The sequence below is a fragment of the Chamaea fasciata genome, unplaced genomic scaffold (assembly GCF_029207755.1).
Source record: "Chamaea fasciata isolate MVZ Bird 193981 ecotype frontalis unplaced genomic scaffold, bChaFas1.0.hap1 SCAF_7, whole genome shotgun sequence".
Lineage (NCBI taxonomy): Eukaryota > Metazoa > Chordata > Aves > Passeriformes > Sylviidae > Chamaea > Chamaea fasciata.
Genome location: NW_027094092.1, coordinates 59,490,434 through 59,510,284, shown reverse-complemented (window position 1 = coordinate 59,510,284; position 19,851 = coordinate 59,490,434). Strand labels below are relative to the sequence as shown.

The 19,851-nt window shown below is 44.8% G+C and overlaps 1 protein-coding gene across 13 annotated transcripts in view; it reads left to right on the top strand.

The window, feature by feature from the left end:
- Positions 1–19,851, top strand: part of KTN1 (kinectin 1) — a 53,127-nt gene that overhangs the window by 21,322 nt on the left and 11,954 nt on the right. For 7 of the 13 annotated variants that reach the window (XM_066189078.1, XM_066189073.1, XM_066189082.1 and 4 more), the window contains 21 exons: positions 42–132; positions 2,418–2,486; positions 3,562–3,596; positions 3,727–3,817; positions 5,192–5,260; positions 6,131–6,168; positions 6,825–6,915; positions 7,076–7,144; positions 8,683–8,720; positions 9,187–9,277; positions 9,381–9,458; positions 10,337–10,374; positions 11,076–11,163; positions 11,265–11,333; positions 11,698–11,735; positions 12,664–12,754; positions 14,709–14,795; positions 16,625–16,714; positions 17,723–17,803; positions 18,367–18,456; positions 18,540–18,632. In XM_066189078.1, coding sequence (XP_066045175.1) covers positions 42–132; positions 2,418–2,486; positions 3,562–3,596; positions 3,727–3,817; positions 5,192–5,260; positions 6,131–6,168; positions 6,825–6,915; positions 7,076–7,144; positions 8,683–8,720; positions 9,187–9,277; positions 9,381–9,458; positions 10,337–10,374; positions 11,076–11,163; positions 11,265–11,333; positions 11,698–11,735; positions 12,664–12,754; positions 14,709–14,795; positions 16,625–16,714; positions 17,723–17,803; positions 18,367–18,456; positions 18,540–18,632 — 1,525 coding nt within the window. The remainder of the gene's footprint in view (positions 1–41; positions 133–2,417; positions 2,487–3,561; positions 3,597–3,726; positions 3,818–5,191; positions 5,261–6,130; positions 6,169–6,824; positions 6,916–7,075; positions 7,145–8,682; positions 8,721–9,186; positions 9,278–9,380; positions 9,459–10,336; positions 10,375–11,075; positions 11,164–11,264; positions 11,334–11,697; positions 11,736–12,663; positions 12,755–14,708; positions 14,796–16,624; positions 16,715–17,722; positions 17,804–18,366; positions 18,457–18,539; positions 18,633–19,851) is intronic. The other 6 variants (XM_066189081.1, XM_066189075.1, XM_066189080.1 and 3 more) reach the window with 3 other exon arrangements.

Genomic DNA, 19,851 nt, shown 5'->3' with positions numbered 1-19,851 from the left:
TTGGACGGGGAAATGTGTTTAACTGTTCTGTTGTGTCTCAGCATTCACATGAAAGATGACAAAATAAGAACTCTTGAAGATCAGCTTCGAGAAGAACTCACTCAGATTTCAAACACAAAAGAAGAATTCAAGGTAAGATACAGAACAGGTGTTTTTGTGCTTGTTTTCAGTAAGTTTTCCAGTCTCCAGAGGTCGTGGAGCAACTGTAGAACAGTGAAATAAAACTGACCTCTGAGTGCTAAGGAAGATTACAGTGCTGTGTTTGTAAGGCTGGAGCAATGTGGGATGTCACAGTAGTAGCAGCAGGCTGTGCAGCACAGTGAGAGGTGGGATAACACAAGTTAAGTGCAGTGTCTGCAGTTGTGGAGAGAGGGAGGGCTTTGAATTCTGTAAGAGGAGGTTGTACAGTAAAAACTGTTGTGATTTCCCTGCATTCCACCTGCAAATGTGTCTTTCAAGGACTTGGTGCTGGTTTTTTGGAGCCTTCGTTGCCTGGATTATCCTGCCAAGCCTCTGTTTTCTGTCAGGCAGATGTAAAAATGCTTATTTTAACTCTGCCTCTTTCCACGTTTTCTCAAAAGGCGGCAGCTAAACTGCTGAAGCTTTTGTTCTGCCATCTGGGGTCTGCACAGCAAAGCTGCTGCTTGTTTCTGGGTGGTGTGTGCAGAGAGAGCAGCTTAATTCCTCCTTGCCCTCTGCCACCTTGGCCTTTTTCTTCTGAACTTGGGCTGTTAGAAAGAGCCCTGCTTCCCGAGAGAGGTGCTGACTCCATCCCTTTAACTCCTTTAAAGCCTGTGGTGGGTGCTGCTGCTCCTCTGATGTTTCTGGTGTGAGGTCAGTCCCTCTGAACCTCCCACTGTCACCTTGGGGAGTTTGCTAGTGAGGAACAGAGCGAGTGGGCAGTGGCAGAGGCAGGATGCTTTTGTAGGAGAAGCCTCTGGAGTCTCCTGGAGCTCTTTGAAGCAGGTAGTAAACTTGATTCTTGTATTAGAGTGACACTTTCAAAGAGGTTTTGATGAGAGTCGCTTACCAAGGCTCTGTAGTTTCTCTAAGCTGTCAGAGGATAAGAGGGAAGAAGTTTGTTCAGTTAATGAAATAGGAAACGAAGTACAATTTCAGTTGATTTTTGGAATAAAGCTGTTGACTGAATCTTCAGTGTAGTGCGTGCTGGGTCACAGGTGAGTAAACGGTGTGGAAAGGGGAGTGGGAAGAGGGGGCAGGCTGGGGTAAGTGGGCAGGTCTCAAGTTCGTGACACTCTCAGGGCTTTCAGTGTGGTGGAATGTTATAAAATAGTAGGTGAGGTGAAAATGAATGTGAGAAGGAATATGAGAGCATCCTTTTAGTGTGGTGGTTTCTGTAGTAACTGTTACCCAGGAAAAAGGCCTTAGAAGTGTTGTGAATGGTTATGTGCTGTAATCAATTCAGTGCTAAGTAATGGCAAAAATCACCTGCAGGCAGTTCCAGCAGTTCTTGGGAAGTGAATAGAGAACTGAATGCAGATCATCATCATCGTGATGGTGCAGAAATCCACGGTGTGCTCTCAGCATGAATATTATGTGCACTGCTTTCCTCTCTTTGATCCCAAACAGAAACCAGACCAGTGCTGTTTAAGTGCTTCCACCTAAGGAAGTGCTGCTTTTTTTCCCAGGCACATGAAAGAGGGAAAAGCCAGGTTCAAAACAGAGCAATACATCTGATCCTCACTGTTCTTTTCCCTTCCTGCTCCTGTTTTCCCTGTAAGGCTTTGGGGCTGGAGCACAGAGCACGGGTCCTGCTTTTCACTTTTGTAAGGCACCAAGCAAGTCTTGCAAAAGACAAAAAAGCAATAACAGAGGAGGGTTTTAAAATACTGTCTTTTAAGAGCTGCTGTGACCGTTGTATGGAGCAGGAATGCAGGAGGAGAGGCAAAGTCTGTTTGCCCTTCCCACCCACCTCTTCCCAGCCTTCGGTGGGACCAAGTGTGGGAGCTGTGCAAACCTCTGTGCTGCTGGACTGCCAGTTCCTTGCTGTGCATTGAGGCAGCTGAAGGGAGCTCAAAAAGGGGCTCGTGGGCCGTTTGCTTGGCCAGATGAGTGCTTTGTTAGAGGCAGTTATCAAATCTTGACACGATGCTGATGCTGCTTTAGGAGGAAAATGAGGGTTTTTTCTGAGCTGCTCACATTTGGTCCTGTCTGGTTCTCTGCCAGGGAATAAAGATGGTAACAGCTGATTTTCTCATGAGAGCATAAGGACAATACTTCTGTCCTTAATACAGTAAAGCAAGATAGAGATGGAAAGGACTCTTTGTAGTCCTGTAGCTTCCAAAGAACTCTCTGTAATGACTTCTGTGCTATTTAATTGCCTCTTTGCCATTATGGAAAAGCTGTATTTCAGCTCTGCAGTTCTGAACTGATAAAATGCCTCAATTTTCTTCCAGGTTCTGAAGGATCAAAACACAACTTTGCAGGCTGAAGTTCAGAAGCTGCAGACTCTCCTGTCTGAGCAGGTACAGCAAGTGTTTGCTGAGCTTTTATCAAATATCTCCTGTGCTTTTAATTTATTCAGTATTTTTTCTTAACCTGGCTATAGGCTGAGCTGGTTGATGTCAAAACCTGATGCTTTTTTAGGTATTTTCTATTCCATAGAGGGTCAAGTAAGGCAGTTGTGACTGTCTTGTAGACCTAGTCAAGAGTGTCTGAATGAAATCTGGGGCATTTTTTTCCACTCCTGAAGACTCATATAGCTTAACACAAGCAAGAACTTATTTCTGCAACCACTCTGACCCTTGGAAATAGAAAACTCTCTACATTGTGGTGTCTTTTGCTTCCTGTTCTGTATTTTTGCCCATGGCTCACCTGCTGCAGCCAGGCTGGTGCTCACAGGACGCTGCAGGCTCAAAGCTGTTGTGTTGTTCAGCTCCATCTCCTTTGGGATGTTCTCTCAGAGAGCCTGTGGGAACATCCCTGACTTTGCAACATTGTGGAATGAGAGAATTTTCTGAAACACTGGGAAAAGACTGGCAGAACAGGAAACTTTCCCTGTATTCCTGCTAGTCAGGAGCTCCCTGTCTGGAACTGCTCCCTTTCCTCTGGTGGAGGACCAGATTTGCAGCCATTTCTCCCCTGGCTGATCTGGTGTCCTCCTGTCTGAAAGACTGCAGGTGATTTTTCTTGGAAGCTGGTTAATGTTTCCCATCTGGTCTCTCTCTCACAACGTGGTGGTGTTGAGAAATCATAAATGTTCTGCTGAGTGAGCCTCGGGTGGAGCTTGTGGTTCTGATAAATGTTCAAAAAAAGGCAGATTCTTCAGGTACTGAGCTGGCTGCAAGTTCATCAGTGTGAAACCATCAAGGCATTTGGGCTGGATCTGTCCCTCCCCTGAAAGACTGACTTCTTTCCAACATCAATTTTAGACACATATGCCATGAGGACTTTCTTCCCCTACTTTGTTTTCCTTTCTGTATTAGTGTTGTAACCAAGCTTCTGATTAAGTTGGTGCTTTCCAATTATTTGCTTTTTAAATCTCAAACCATTATTGAGCCAATTAATGATGGCCCTATTGTTTTGTTTTTTTCTTTATAGACAAACAAAGACTTGATAGAGCAGATGGAAAAAAGGTAAGAAACTTTGTTTTGAATCAGAGGCTAAAATAAAGATTTTGGTGGCAATGAGGTTACTGTTGGTAGCTAAACTGCCTTCAAAGTTCAACTCCATTTTTTTCCTTAATTTTCACTCTTGCTTTTTCAGCATGAGAGAGAGGGATGATAAAATCAAGACAGTTGAAGAGCTGCTGGAGGCAGGACTCATCCAGGTGGCTACGAAAGAGGAGGAGCTGAAGGTAAAATCCCTCCTCTTATCTTTTGATGGAGAAATAAAGCTTAGGTGCTCTTGTGCAAGGTGAATGTTGGAGTGCTCGTAGTTCAGTCTGAATTCCTTCTGAATAGGAAAAGCACCTTGTGGAGATGAGGTTAAAACCTTTTCTGTAAGGTAGACTAAGCATGAGCATCAGAGGGGTAGAGTAAGTGCTTCTCTCTGCTTAGTCTAGGGCAGATTTTGCTAGGATGCCCTTTGGAATAATGGGAATATATTTCTGGAGCTGTACATTTGGTTTAATGTCCAACAAGTCTCCCTTTAGGAAAGGGTGTTTTATAAAAACTTGGTATTATAAGACTCCTGGAGGTTTTTTTGGCTTAGTTGATAATCTGAAGGGTTAAGTGGATTATAAACTAGTGACATTTCTGGGATGGTGATCAAGTTATTTCCTTCCTATTTATTTATAAAGAAGGTAATGATGAGAAGCCTGGAGAGCCAGTACAGAAATCCCTGTCTGTCTTGAGCTGGCTCTTGCTGGAAAGCTGTGTCCACCTGGCCTAGCCCAAGACAAGATTCCCTTTCTTAAGCTGCCTAAATTCCAGGGGCATTGCTGTCACCCCTGTGCTGGGGAGGGCTTGTAAACCCTGAGGTTACTGAGCAGCCAAAGCTGTGAGCACATCATAGACTCCTTCAGGCTGAAAAGGCCTCTGAGATCCAGTCCAACCATTCCCCAGCACTGCCAGGCCCATCACTAAACCACATCCCCAAGTGCCGCATCCACATGGCTTTTAAATCCCTCCAGGGATGCTGGTGTTTGGCAAGTTATTTGTTTGAAAAAATACTTTACAAATTTTTAATAATGCTGACGGTGATGTTTAGATGATGTGATTTTTATTCTTATAGTGCCTTTCTGTGCAAAGGCACCTCTGAATTCTTGTGTGTTTTGGATGTTATTATTGACTCCAGAGTAGGATCTAGACTGTTAAAGCCCCTGATATTAAATAATTTTTATTTGTATTCCCAAAGTTGTGAGAAGCCTGTCAGTGGGAAAATCCCAATATTATGTAAATACATACAAATAAACGGGCTCTCCAAAAGATGGGCTGTAACATGATTGGTTGCATTTGTTTTTCTGACCTCTCTGCTCAGTTCCAGCACTCCCACCTTGCTCTATAGCTGGGCTTTAATTTCCCATAAATCGGTGTCCACTCCAAGTTATCCATGGTGAATAATTACTCTGTTGAATACTTTGGCTCCAACAGCTGCAGAGGGGGGTCTCTTTCAGACTTTCAAAGTCTTTCACTTATTCTAAAAGAAATTACTTTTCTGTCAAGCTTAACACTCTTTTTTTTCCCCCCCGCAAATGAGGCTTTCATTATCTGTGTGTCTGCTTTCAAAGGCCCTGCGAACAGAAAATTCATCTCTGAGACAAGAACTTCAAAGCCTGCAAATTCAGCAATCGGAGCAGGTAGTACTTTTCATCTAAAACTTTCATTACACCTAAACTAAATCTGAAAGAATCTTGCTGTGGTTGCAAAAGTCAAGGGAAGAAGGTGGAGATGCCTTTGAAGCCTGTTGGCAAAGCGTCCTGTTTGCTTTCAGCATTGGTCTGGGAGCTGATGCTTCTGTCAAATATTTCCTTTGCAGAAGTGTCAGAAGCAGGGCAGATGTACAGGATGCAGTCAGTGCTGGCTGGGGGTTGGTTGGAGTTTGCCGTGCCCTGAAAGGGATGTGGATGTCCTTTTCCAAAAGCCTGGAGCAGCAGGCATGGCTGGCAGGCAGCTTGCGCTGCCTCAGCTTCATCATGAATGTTGGAGCTTCCCAGTGTCAACCCACACTCTGCAGGTGTCACTTCTCCCCCTTCTCCATGTGTCTGATCAGTGACACTGTCACAGTGTTGTCACTTTTGATGTGCTGATCAAGAAGTGCCTTTCCTTGACATCCAGCTCTGCTTGGACACCTCAGGAGGGCAATTAGTTCCTAGAAAATCATTTATGCAAGAGGGGGAGGCATAGTGACCCTGAAGAGATGTACAGCAGTGTCAGCATGAAAGGGTAGCTGATGAAATGCTGGTCTTGAGCCTCACCCTCTCCTGGTAAAGATGGTGTGGGTTTGCTTTTGTTTTCCTGGAACTTGCAGCAAGGTTAGTATTATTGGTTTGCCAGGAACTGGAGACTGACAGCTAATTTTCTCAGGAGCAGCCAGATAAATAAAATCATTAGGCTGCTACATAGTTCATCCAGTGCCAGGGAGCTCCAGCTCTATCCTCACCTCTCAGCATTCACAAATTGTATTGCCCTGTTCTGTTTTTCCTAAGATGAAGCTCTGTTTTTAACAGGTTTCCTTCCAATCACTGGTGGAGGAACTGCAGAAAGTGTAAGTTCCTGCACAGATTTAATTTCTGTTTGTTAATTCTCTCTGTCTTTATTCCACGACCACAAGTGTATTGCTTCCCTGAAATGATTGGCTTTTAACTGGGTGAAGTGTATGTGTGGCAGGAAGCATTTTCGTTTTTGAAACATGTCATGCCAGATCAATACCTGCTGAAAATGCAGTTGCTTCTCTGCTAAGCAGTTAATTTCATAAACCTGCCTTTGACTAGGTGAGGAATTGCTCTGATTTGTCAGATAATCATTTTTGTTCAGTAGGCACTTTAAAAGGACTGGGATTGTACCCTGTGTGCGTGTGTGTTTTAAGTTGATAAATACTTTGCTGGAATGTCCAGTGAAGGCTGATTTTAACTGTGTGTCATTCCAGGCACTCTTGATATATCTTAATTTGCATTTTTTTGACTGCGATAGTATTGATTTTAGCATGTGAACTACTGGTTGTACAAAGCCAGCTGGTTCTGCACTAGTCCCAGTCTTTTTCTTCCTGTTTGTTCCTCCTGCCTGGTCCCACTGTGGATCCCTGAGGCTGGTGATGGGATGTGATGGGATGTGATGTGATAGCAGAACCAAATTTTGTTTGTTTGCTTGAGTAGCACATTTTTTTTTCAGCCAGCTAATGTTGTTTCTCTGCTCTTTTTTAAGGATCCACGAGAAGGATGGAAAAATAAAATCAGTGGAAGAACTGCTACAAGCTGAAATCCTCAAAGTAGCAAGCAAGGAGAAGACTGTTCAGGTATCTCTGTGCAATCCCTGCCTTCCTTTCTGTGTTGATGCCACGACCACATTTGTTTGTTACTGCCTGGCATTCTACAGTGATCAATTTGTAGCATCCATTATTTGTGGCGTTTTTGTGTTTCCATTGTCCAACCCTGTCTTGTTTTGTCATTGAAAAGGCTTTGACACAGGAAATAGAGGCTCTGAAAGAAGAAGTAGGAAATTCCCAGCTTGAGATGGAGAAACAGGTAAAATACTTTAGTGCCAGCAGTGTGAACCAGCCTTGCCTTGGATGTGCTGCTCACTCGTTTCTGTTCTGGTGTGTTCTTTTTCACTGGTGAATGTTGTTGGGCAAGAAACTCTTTGATGCTGGAGCTACACTGTTCCTGGCTATAAAGCCATGGAAATGTAGGATAACTGGTGCTGTCCTTCAGAAAACACACACCTCTGGAAGCCTGAGCTTTTTGGGCTATTAGTATGAAATTTGGCAAGAGCTGCTATAGCTTAATGCATTGCAACATTAGCTCTGCCTGGGCACACTGTCCCTGCAGTAAACGTGAAATCTTGGGACATCCCTGGGGGATGGCAACTTGGAAATTTCAAGTGCTGTAGTTACTGCTGCTGTTGTTGTTGTCTTTCCTATGTTGCTGGACCAATACTACAGGCCCAGATTAATAGTATCTGGTTTCCAGGTAAACCCAAGAGTGTTTTTTTATTCCCAGTGCCCAAAAAGAGTTCAATCTTGGCACAGTGAGTTTTCCTTTAGCTATCAGGAATGCAGGGATGGAGAAGTATGGGCTTTTTTGGCATGATTGCCGTCTGGCATCCAAAACAAGGGAAGCCCACGTTTCCTTAGGGAGCCCATTCTGCAGGCAGCTTAATCCATCGTGCTGTCAGGAAGTTTGCTTGTTTGTGTGGGTTGTGTTTTTGGTCTGCACTCTTTTCAGTCCCTTTTAGCTGCATTCCAACATGTCACCCCCTTCTCAGTGTTAAGAGTTTTGTCCTTTTTAGGCAAAGCTTCACAGAATGTGTTTCCGTCTTGGGTTTTTCCTCCGAAGCAAATTTCCAGGAGCTGAGGGAGTTATTTGTGTGCATTTCCTTCCCTGGAACTGTCAGAGTCCAGAGAAAAAAAACCAAAACGTTTAGGTTTGCTGTTTCTGGAATGGTCTGTGAGGGATTCTTGCTCCAAAGGTGATGTATCTGTGCACCTTTTGGTCTCCTGCAAGCAGAAGAAAGATTTTTGGGGACATCTGAAAGTCCTGTCATGTTGTAGAGGACTGACAGATAACTACTGTCAGGCTTTTTACACAGCATTCAAAAGTAACATTCCCACTCAATCTTAGGTCTTCAATCCATATTCAGGCCTTAGAATGGGAATTTAAGGGAATGCTGACTTTTCAGGGAGCACCCAAAAAGCTCTTCCGTATGGGAAGGTCTCAATGGCCAGGCGTGATCTCTGTGGTTGGAGCTGCAGTTGCCAGTGAGACGATGGTCACAGCCCCTCTCTCCTTCTTCCCCTGTGTCTCCTGTGGGCCTGCTTGTTCCCATTTGCACTGTTTCCTTTGCTGCTCTGGAAGTCACAATTTAAATGTGGGGAATGTCAATAGCTGGAAGACACTTGGTGCCTTGTAATTTAAAAAAAAGTCCATTTATGCTTCCTGCAATAAACGGTGCCTATTTTGATAATGTCTGATAGCTTTTCCCTGTGTTTCTTCATAGAGCAGTTTTTAGCATTTATGTGCCTTTTCCGTGTGCGTTGAACTGAAGTGCTGATTATTTTCTTTAGGTGACAATAACATCACAAGTCAAAGAACTTCAGACTCTGTAAGTGCAGTTGTTAATGTCTGGTCTGCCCTGGGCACCCCTTACTGACCCCTTAAATCCAAGTCAGGCGGGAGGGATGTAGGCAAGGCATAGTGGAAAACCTGCTTTGGTAATACCTGAGCTGTAGGGGTGGGGAAATGATCAAGTCAGTCCCTTGTATCCCCAGCTGGGGAGGGGCAAGGAAGTATCTTTGGATGAGGAGAGCACACATCTGTGAAACTCCCTGCAGTGTGTCAGCACGGAGTTTGCTTTCACCTAATGAGCAGTGCCATTGATCAAGGGCATCTCCTGCTAACCCAGGCTGAAGTGGAAGTGTTCACACATTGATTTTTAGTAGGTGGATTGTGCTTGTGCCTTTGATCACAGATGCTGCTTTTGTTAGGTGCTGCAAAGCATGGGATGTTTTATTTTCAGGTGGATGAAAGAGCAGGGGGTTTATGCTGTGTGTCTGTGTTCACTGGCACAGGTTGAAGGGGAAGGAAAAACAGGTGAAAACCATGGAGGCCTTACTGGAAGAGAAGGAGAAAGAGATTGTTAACAAAGGAGAATGTCTGCAGGTAAGCTGTTTTGATATTCTGAAGGCAAACAAGTTCTGTTGCAGCATTTCTGTCTGGGAAAAATAAATTCATGCTTCTAACCTTGCTTTTTATCTCTCCAAAGGGTCAGAAGGATACAATTGCACAATTAACCAGTAAAGTTCAGGAGCTGGAACAACAGAACCTGCAACAGCTCCAACAGGTACAGCCTGCAGAGTGGATGTGGTCTGAGAGTGCTGCTTGCCTGAAGAGGAAGCTGTTTTTTTCTCCTCTACCTCACACAGAGGATTTGCATTGGCTGCAACTTAGAGATGTTTTAAATCCTACTTGACTAAGCTGTTTATAGTGCACAGAGCCCACTAGTTCAGCTGTGTTCATCCAAAACAGGTTTGACATGGATAGCAAGTTCTGGGAGGTTTTAACTGGGGTGATACTGTGCATAAAGAGGAGCTTTGGTGGTCTGAAAGCCTTGGAGCTCACAGACAGTCCCAGCTGTGTCCCAGCCACCTCCTCTCCAGGCTGAAGCAGCATCTCTGCAGGGCTCTTGTCATGCAGGAACTTTGGCTGTAACTGAACGTAGGAGAATCTCTTGAAGTGGTCAGGCTGTGCTGTGATTCCTTCCTGCCTTGTCCTGGGGCTGGAATATTTTGGCTTTTGATTTCCTGCCCTGGACTTGAGAGCAGACAACTGGACAACCTCGAAGCCAGGTGTTACTTAACAGAAGAATTTTTCCAGTAAGGTGGTATTCTGCTCAGTTTGGATTTTTGTTGATGGTAAAAGGAAGAGACTGAGTTGAACTTTTCTTTTGGGTGGTTGTCTGGACATGGGCATTTATCCCAGGGGAAAGATGGAATGGAGAGCAATTGGCTGGTGTGAAGCTTGGGATGCTTGGTGTAAGCTCTGTTTCTGAAATCCATTATGTGTTTAGCTATTCTTGGAGCAATGCCTGATGCAAAATTCCTGGTATTTCTTTGGCAAGTGTCTTGCAAGCTGTGTGTTGCCCCTTCTCGTGCAAAGAGCAGCTGTTAATTTGAAAAATTAACTGTGCCATCAAAATGAGAACGGGAATTACTTTTTCAGGTACCTGCTGCATCCCAAGTCCAGGACGTGGAGAACCTGTGAGTATGCAGAGTAGCAGTTCCTCAAGTGCCTTCTGGGAACATGCATTGAGTTTATCTTCGGTTGGAATGTTTGAATTGGTGGCAGGAATTTCATGGGCTTTGCTGAAATAAGCTGTTAGTGCCGGCGGCTGGAGCGCGGCTGCTGCCGTGCCTGGCGTCCCTGCCCTGAGCTGTGCTGCTCCCACACTGGGAATGTGCACCCAGGGCTCTATTAACCAGTGGAACTGCTGCTGCTTCTCGTGTCTAGTGCTAATTTCTCCTTCTGTTCAGCGTGTTTAAGGGTTGCAGTGCCTGTGGCTCAGTCGGTAGCAGCAGCAAACAGATCCGGTTTGTGCCATTTTCAGGCTGAGATGCAATAGCCAATTCTCCCGCTCCTGTTTGATGGAGAAATGCTGCCAGGCTTTTCCTCTGTTTTGACTCTGCTTGGTCTGGCTGCTCCAAGTCAGAGGAAGGTTGTGTGAGGCTGCCAGAAAGGGCTCTGTCTTCAAAGCAGCTCCTGTGACGTGCTGCTCTCCCAGCAGAGCTCCAGTACAGCCAGTGTGTGGTACCTGAGGCAGCCTCAACATACAAAATATATTTAACTTCTGCTGAACAAACTGGCCCAGTTTGAGTGTCTGTCCCTTTTTAGCAGAAATTCTTTAACTTTTTTTTCCCCTCACTTTAACCCTTTCTCCTTAATTTCTAAACCATCTTTGCAGGTTGAAAGGGGAAGAACAACTGAAGAAGTTGAAAGCTATGGTGGAAGAAAAAGAAAGAGAAATTGCAAACCAAGTAAAACAGTTACAGGTAAAGTTTTGATAGAAACACCTTGTGTTGAGGAGTGTGTGTATTGTGAGTGTGTATCTCTATTTATACATGAGTATGTATTGCCTTTTTTCTTTCTACAGGATGTTCAAAAAGAAAATGAATCTTTCAAAGCTCAAATACAAGAATTAAAGCAGGAGAACTGCAAACAGGTACAGCTTCCAATTGCAATGTTCCTGAGTGAAGTCAAAAGCGGATGGTGGTAGTTTGCAGGGATGACATAGAAAACCAGGAGTTGTACTGCCCGTGGAAATCCAGGGGCACCTTTGGGGTTGGGTTGCACTGAGCCAGCTTTTCTGGCTGTTGCCTATCTGTTCCTACTTTCTTTTATCATGTGGGTTTGCAGCCTTGTGCTCTTTCTTCTGCCTGCTGTGTTCCTGGCCAGAGGAGGCTGCACAGGATTCCCTCCAAGGCCCAGAGTGCAGCTTTCTGCTGTTGCAGCAGTGCCTGGTTAACAGGGCAGATCCTGGTCTTTGCTGCTGCTCTGCTCCTGACAGATCTCTGATCTCGTTGTAGGCATCTCTGGCTGTCCAAAGCGAGGAGCTTCTCCAAGTGTGAGTACTGCCAGGAGTTGAATGCATTAGAGAATTGATTGAGTTCACTTAATTGCTCCGGAAATTTAGAAATAAATGCCAAATGTACAATATCAGAGTATGTGAAGTGGCCAGTTTAAAAAAAAATTAAATTACTGTCTAATAAAAGTTGAGCATGGGAGATTCTGCTCACACTGCTAATCCTCAGGTGTAATCTCCTGCAGACAGACAGTGCTGGCAATATGTTGCGCCCACCAAAGAAGCAAGCCTTGATTGATGTTATTTTGAATGCACGCCAGCTCAGCTGTATGGCTGAAGATTTAAATGTTGGTGTTTCAAGCAAAAGTGACAGGCTTTTTTTTTTTCTTGGAACTTCAGCTTAGCAGAGGGTTGTTCCTATTATAAAATCATCCGGAAATCTCTTCCAGGGAAAATCTCGGGTCAAAGTGTGTTATAATGTGAGGCTGAAGCACATTAAATTACTATGTGGAAGCTAATGCTATATTGTGCGAAGCAAATTGCCACTGTCATACACTTTTGGCTGGCTGAATTATTTGTCTTTCAAGTTAAATGACTTACAAATTGTGGATTAGGTGCGTGAAAGGGAGCTGCTCTCCTCCAGCGGGCAGTGCCTGCTCTGTGGTGTTGTACTGGCGTGGGCTGGCTGACTCTACCCTCAGCTAATGTGTTGCCTTCCCTTGGCCTTGATAAATGTGTGCAGATGCCTGTAGTAGGCAAACAACAGCTTTACAATGGCTTTGCTCAGGCAGAGTGGCTCAGGGAGCAGTGGGAAGCAGGCAATGCTGCCAAGTCAGTGAAAACAGCTTTTCAGAGAGAGCGTGGTGCTGGAAGGGGAAGGCAACTTAGTGTGTGGGAAAGGGTGTCAGTGCTTCAGTGGAAATTTCTTCAATGTCTCCTGACTTGTTTGTGGTTCCTTTTGTTAATTCAGGGTTGCAGGCAAGGAGAAGGAGATCGCCAGTCTCCAGAGCGAGCTCGCCTCTCAGAGAAATGCTTTTGAGCAGCAGAGGAAAAAGAACAACGTAAGGAAATTCTTCCCCCACCACCCCAGAAAACCCCCCTAAACAGCCAAACCTGTGTTCCCAGCACTCCCTGAGGCCTGGGGCATTTTGCAGAGAGCGTTTCTGACAGCTGTCTGCTGTTTTGTGTCCCTGGGCACTCCTTTCCTCTTAGGAGTGACTCAGCACACCTGACTTCACTGCTCAGAGTTGTGTCAGCTCCTGGACAATTTGTTGATTGGATGAGAGGAAGGAGACTTGCTAGGGGACACATCCCACAGCAAGTTCTTGGATTTGGATTCAAACCTGGTTAACCTTATTCAGAAACATGTCTTTTGCCAAGGGGAGGGAGGCTGGGGGGAGGAAAGGTGCTGTGCTCCGACAGAGTTCTGGTCCTTGTGTGTGGACGTGGGGGTAGGGATTACCTCCAGGGTGTTCAGATCTGGCTCTTCCCATTCCTAAGAGTGACTAATCCTGATCTTCCAGAGGAAGTGAAGGACTGAGCCTCACAACAGCTGCTGATGGTGCAGTCTGGGTGGTTTATAGATGGAATTAAAGATTGTATCTTCCATCACAGAGCTGTGGAGTTACTTCCTTGTAATGCATTACCTGTGCAGGGCAGGGGAGTGTTGCCTTTTAAGTTATATGGAAGAAAGTTAAAATGCAGGGTGTTTATCTCACCTGTCTCTCCTTGATACCCTGTAAAATCCAGTGAATACCAGGCAATAAGCTTTATTTCTTAATAGTCAGACAATCTAAGGAAAATGCACAAGGAAAATATTGAGAACTTTTGAGCAAGCAAGGAGTGCTGTTTAAGAGCTGAAATAAAGTCGAGAGGAAGAGGCTGAGTAGTCTCAGAAGACAGCTGAGGTGGAAAGGTAGAACAGAAGGACTGTTTCCTGTAGATTCTCAAGGTCTGAATACCCTTTGTGCTGCAGGCAGAAATCTGGCTGCTGCCGAAGGCAGACCAGACCTGTAGGCTCCAGCTTTTCCTCAGTTTTATTCAGTGTTGTGTTTATACCCTGTGAAAAGCCCTTAGGACTGTGGGCAAATAGAAGTGGTAAAGTAAAACTAATGTGGGTGCTTGCTAGGCTTTTGATGAATTTAAAGTGCAACCTTTCCAAAACAGCCCTTTGCTAAAGGAGGTTTGCTCTGAGGGTTGGAAGAAATGAAATCTAAATCCCAAGCACCGTAATCTCCTCGCTGCAAGGCCCCACCATCCTTCCTAGAGAAGGGCTGTGAGGCTGCTCTTAGAAGAGCTCTCAGCCTCTCACTGCGTTGTGTTGACATCTTGTGGAGTACACGTTTGATGACCTCGCCAAGAAAGACACAGGAGCACGGCACCGTCACCTTCCCGGGTGGATCTGGGATGTGCTCACCCGTGCTGAAATCCCAGAGCCTCCCAGGAGGGCTGGTGAGCACCAAACCAGTTTTCTGTGGGTGCACTGGAGAGAGCTGCAAACCCTGAGCTGTGCGTTCCCGAAATCAGCAGCGGGTTTGGGCTGAGCGAGGGCTGGTTGCAGGATCAGGGGCGTAAATGTGCACACCTCCATGTCTCCTGGGTCCATGCTGGGTTCTGCACTGCGACATTCCTAACACTCTGTTGTGTAACCTGTGGTTTGGTGTCTGTGTTCCTCACTACTTTTGAAAACTTCCCTCTTTCTTCTTACAAGTGCAGTCAAAGTGTGGGGTCGCTGTAGTGATAACGCTCTGCAGTAACACTTGCATCAGTTTTGGACACGGGGGCAGGTTGGGCAGAAATTGGCATCATTTTTCCCCCCCCTTCTTTTCATTGAGACTCTTTGAACATCACACTTGTTTTTGCTAGTGTATGTCACAGTCCCCAGCAAAATCACCTTGCAGTAAGCAGCATTTAAATGCAAATGGTGGAATGTAATGCGAAATATTTCTCTGAAGTAAAAGCGAAAACAGTTTGAGTATTGGCTGAACTGAAATCATTCTTTCTAAAAATGATTAGGACCTTCGGGAGAAAAACTGGGAAGCAATGGAAGCATTGGCATCAACTGAAAAATTGCTGCAGGACAAAGTGAACAAGACTGCCAAGGTTGTAATGTTGACCGCTAGAAATGATGCGTTAAGCTAGAAGCAGATCTGCAGCTCGTTTTTTAAGTGAAATGGAGACATTTAACTTTTACTGCAGTTTAAGTATAATCTCTTCTGAGTGATCATTCATATACTTTCACCTCTGCTTCTTCCTGTTGTCTTTAGGTTGTTTGGGTTTTTTGTTTTTGTTTTTTTTTTGAATGGTTAGTTTGTGGGCATGCTGACTTTTGGTTTCTGTTTGCATAATTGTTAGAGCTGTCGTGAGTTGTTTCTGGTTTGTGGGGCGCTCCAGACTAAAAGCTGTGCTGGTGAACAACCTGCTTTCTTCTGCTGGGCTTTGGCTGTGCTTGAACAAATCTGTTGGACCTGGGAAGAACCAGGACTAAATTATTATTATTGAAAAACTTGGGAGCTTCTCAGAAAAATGGTGTGACCACAGCTGTGAATTTCCTCCTTGAAGGCACGTGAAGCTTGACAAGGGTCTTTTGGACCAATGTTCAAAATGTTATGGGGGTCTGAAATGCCCTGAATAGAGCTTGTGTTTGCTGTGGGCTTGACTCAGTGTTCATTGCCACTGTGCAGAACTCAAAAAAAAAAAACCAAAACAAAGCATCCAGCTAAGTCTAAGAGCACCAGTCAGGCAGGCAGGAGCAGAGGAGCTCTGGTTTGGGGTTGTGTGTCTGTGTCTCCGCTCTGTGCTGGCCCTGCTCTGGCTGTGTGGTAATGCTTGCCTGCTTTCTCTTGCAGCTGGAAAACTTCAGCAAAAACAGCCTTTTGCCACTTCATGGTGGCTCCCAAATTGCTGCCAACTAATGCACTCAGCACAGCCTCACCACCTAATGTCTCCTGTCTGTTTCTGTCTCTGAACCCGCTCACGCCACCGATCCCTTGCAGCAGAGGAACTCAGAGCAGCCAGGCAGTAGCACTGATGTCAAAGGGAAGAACAGTCCCAAATAGCAGTGAAGGATTTGGGCTGAAAGCTGCCCCTTCTGTGCAGTGTTTCAGGCTTTCTACATTCAAGTTTAAACGGGAGCCCGAGTGTTGTATGGCTAAACTAACCCAATCTGCCACAAGCACGGCAAGCACGTGTCCTGTGGCTGCTCTGCTTTGAATGTTAAATACATGTAAAAACAGATCTGTGGTGCCTGTGGCTCTGGGTATTTATATTTGCAGAGCACTAACAAAGAAATCCTGGAAATTGTCACACAGCTCTAATAATTATCTCCCATTGCATCCAGGGTTGGGAAAAGAGGATGTAAGTGGCTTCCTCTTAAGTATTTAAAAGTAATGTTTAAAAGTCCTACTTTCTTGGCCTGGTTCAAATGTGCATTAACACAAAGTTTCCTTTTGACTTTAATTCTCTGTGTTTGATGTGATGTCGTTACCTTACGGTGATTTTTTTTTTTCACACCTGAAATGATTTTAAAAGTACGTATTTAAAAAAAATAACAATAGTTGATTGACCAAACTGTTTGATTTTGAGCTCACTTAACTTGAGTGGCAGGGCTGGTGTGATCTGTGGCTGCAGTTACTCAGCACAGTGCAGTTTGTGTTGTGGACAAGTGAACAGTGGTGTAATTTCTCTACAAACAGGCTAGATTGGAGGAGGACTTCAGAAAATAAAAGCTTAAGCCAGAACAAACACAAAGGCCAAATTCTGAAGCAATTCAGTGCCCACTTCTGAAGCAATTTACTGGCAATTTTAGGGACTGTAGCACCTTTCTCACTTAGAAAAAGACTGCCTGGGTTAAGTAAATTGCTGCAGGCAGAGGAGAGGCTGTTGGCAGGTCGGTGGTGCCCAATCTCACCTGTGCCCTCCTCTTGCTTTAGGAGAAGCAGCAGCATTTGGAAGCTGCCGAGGTGGAGACGCGCCAGCTCCTCCAGAAACTCTTCCCCAAAGTCTCTCTTCCTTCCAACATGGTAAGAGAAGTGACTCTTCTTCCCTTCCTGCTGTGAGTCAGGGAGCTCTGCTCCTGCTGTTCTGGAGTGTTTCCCCACAGCCCCTCTATATCCCAAGGTTTTTGCAGTGGGGTGAGAGTATCTCTTGCTGGTGATGCCTGTACTTGCACAGCGAAGCAAAGCTGCAGATAAGTTGCTTCAAGAAGTGCTAAAAGAGCAAAATAAAAGTTATTGGCTTGTGGTTTTTATGCCCCAACATCTGATTTACCTGTCCGTGTTACCTTGTGTCTCACTGAGACAGTAAATTTTCAGGGGTGGATAATGCCTTGCTGTGTTTTCTCACTGTCTGGCATGATGGGGATCTATATATTCCCGACCTTTCCAGAGGAGCTGCAGTGCCTCAGTGACAGTTAATACAATTTAGAGGGGGTTTATTTTCTTCCCAAGCACCGATTTCCAATTTTATGTTTTTGGTGGCTTTCAGTGGTTTGCAGGGAAAATGCCCTGGGTTCACGGAGTTCATATGGGGTGAATAACATCAAGTGAGCCTGGAAAAATGGGTGCATTTCATTTATAATTTCTAGAGGTTTTGAATATTCATATTTAAAATTGTTCCCAAATGTGCTAAAGTAAAACCAATCTTTAAAAAGACTTTCTGTAAGGTTATAAAGCAACCTTCTTAGAGTTACACAGCATCTGCTGGAAGTGCTCAGGGATTTTGGGAAAGGTTCCTTTGAATCTTCAAATGCTTATGCAGAGCCCTGACACTTGCAGGGAGTCCTCCGTCACCCAGCTGTATTTCAGCTCTTCCAGGCCCCCCTGAACTGTGTGTGTGTCACCACCTCGTGCTCCTGGGCTGCTGCCAGCTGTGTGTAGCACTGGCTGAACAACAACCATGGGACTGTGTGTGAGCTCCAGGGACTTGGGGCACTGAGCCCCTGCTCCCTCAGCCTGCAGTGGGGAGGAAAATGTCCTGAGGAGAGTTTTCCTGAGGTTATCCTCAGCCTAAACTGAGTGCTTTCCCAACAGAGCCACAGCGAGTGGATATGTGGGTTTGAAAAGATGGCTAAAGAATACTTAAGGGAGGCTTCAGGATCTGAAGATGTCAAGGTAGGCACAAAAGATGGACAGTTGGTGTGTGGCATAATGTGTTTGTCCAGTATAAACCTTACAAATTGTGCTGGGGGTTGGGAAGTTCAGGTTCTCAGACAAGTCACAAGAAGATTGTTTCATATTAATTCTGGAGTGGTTTGAGTTAAAGATCATCCAGTTCCAACGCCCCTGCCTTGGCCAGGGTGGCCACTCACTAGACCAGGTTGTTCCAAGCCTCCTCCAGCCTGGCCTTGAACACTTCCAGAGATGAGTCAGCCACAGCTTCTCTGGGCAGCCTGCTGTTTAGATATTTGCAGAAATGTGTTTGCATCTTTGATAAGTACCTCGTGGAACTGTGAGTTCATGAAATTGCAAATCCCCATTCTCTTGTTTAAAGTAACTCAAAGTTTGTGATTGGGCATTGAGAGTTGCGGGTGAACACTGCACGTGGCTGATGTCTTTTCATGGGTTGGAAAAACAGACCTGCCCAGGAGTGATACCAGCTTGTTGAAATAAGATGAATAGAACTGAAATCCTTCCACTGAGATGTGACTCTTGTGATGCCTTTCCTCCTTTGCCAGGCTATGGAGCAGAAGTTGAAGGAGGCTGAGGAAATGCACATCCTGCTGCAGCTGGAGTGTGAGAAATACAAATCTGTTCTGGCAGAGACAGTAAGTGGGATGCCTGGTCACCTCTGTGATGTTGCAGCTGCCTTTCTTCTGCTGTGAGCTTTCAAATCCCTCTGTCTTCTTAGGAGGGGATTTTACAAAGGCTACAGAGGAGTGTGGAAGAGGAAGAAAGCAAATGGAAGATAAAAGTTGAAGAATCACAGAAGGAACTTAAACAGGTATTTCTGAAGTTGTTTTTTTTTTTTCCTCGGCAGCCAGGCAGGTTCTGCTTGAAGTCACAGAGGGTGTCTGAGCTCTGTGAAGGCAGGTGTGGAACAGCCCTGGCTGCCTGGTTTGATGTGTGCATGACCAGGGGATGAAAAAGGTGAAGCCTGCAACAAGTATAATAGGAATGATTCCTCTTATCAATGATATTTTGGTGCTCTGATACTTAGCTTCATGTCAAGGCTGGGTTTTCATTTTTGAAGGAATGTATTTCCACTAAAGAGACTGAAAAACGGAGGATTTTCTGGTATCTTTAGATTTGTGTCACTATTTCGGTTTCCATTTGTACAAAAACAAGAAAAATAAACAGCGCAGGTATAAAGTCTTTTACCATTTTGATAAGTCTCTGTCACAGAATCACGGTTTGGTTTGGGGTGGAAGGACCTTAAAGCTCATCCAGTTCCAACCCCTGCCATGGCAGGGACACCTTCCACTATCCCAGGTTACTCCAAACTCCATCCACCTGGCCTTGGACACTTCCAGGGATGGGGAGTCCTTTGCAGATGTTACAGGAAGCAGCCAAATAATAAGTAATAATATTGATGTTGATGGGATAGAAAGCCAAGGATTGAATGTACAAGTGTCCCATTACTGTGCCCAGGAATATATATTTTTCTGATCCTGGTAACTTGGACTCTGTTTTTATTGAGCACGTAGGGTTTTTTTCCAATTATATTTGTCAGCAGATATGGACTTTTTGTGCTAAAATTGAAGTATCATAGAATCATAACAGTTTTCTGAAAGCTGTTAAGGTACTGCTCAATCCATTATGGTCAACTAATTACACTTGAAATTGCCTGCAAAGCTTTCCTTTTAGGAAGGCTCTGTTGCTAGCAAAAGTGGGAAGAAAAAAAAGGCTTTTATGTTTCTTTTCTAACCTAGAATTAAAGTAGGTCAAACTGCTTTTTTGAAAAGTAATTTCTAAAGTATCTCTGCTTAGTAAATTTGAGTGCCACTGTGTGAGCCTGGCAGCAAACAGATGATTTATAAACATCTTGTTTGAGGGGCTTATAAAGGCTGTCAGATCTGGAGCTATAGATGTGCTGCCATCTGCTGCACTTACACAGCCCCAGACAAGGCTGAAAATGCTGGGTTTGGGTACGTGGATGGTGACTATTCCCAGTCTGGGAAGGATATGTTCCTTACCATGGCTAATGGACAACTGGATTAGTC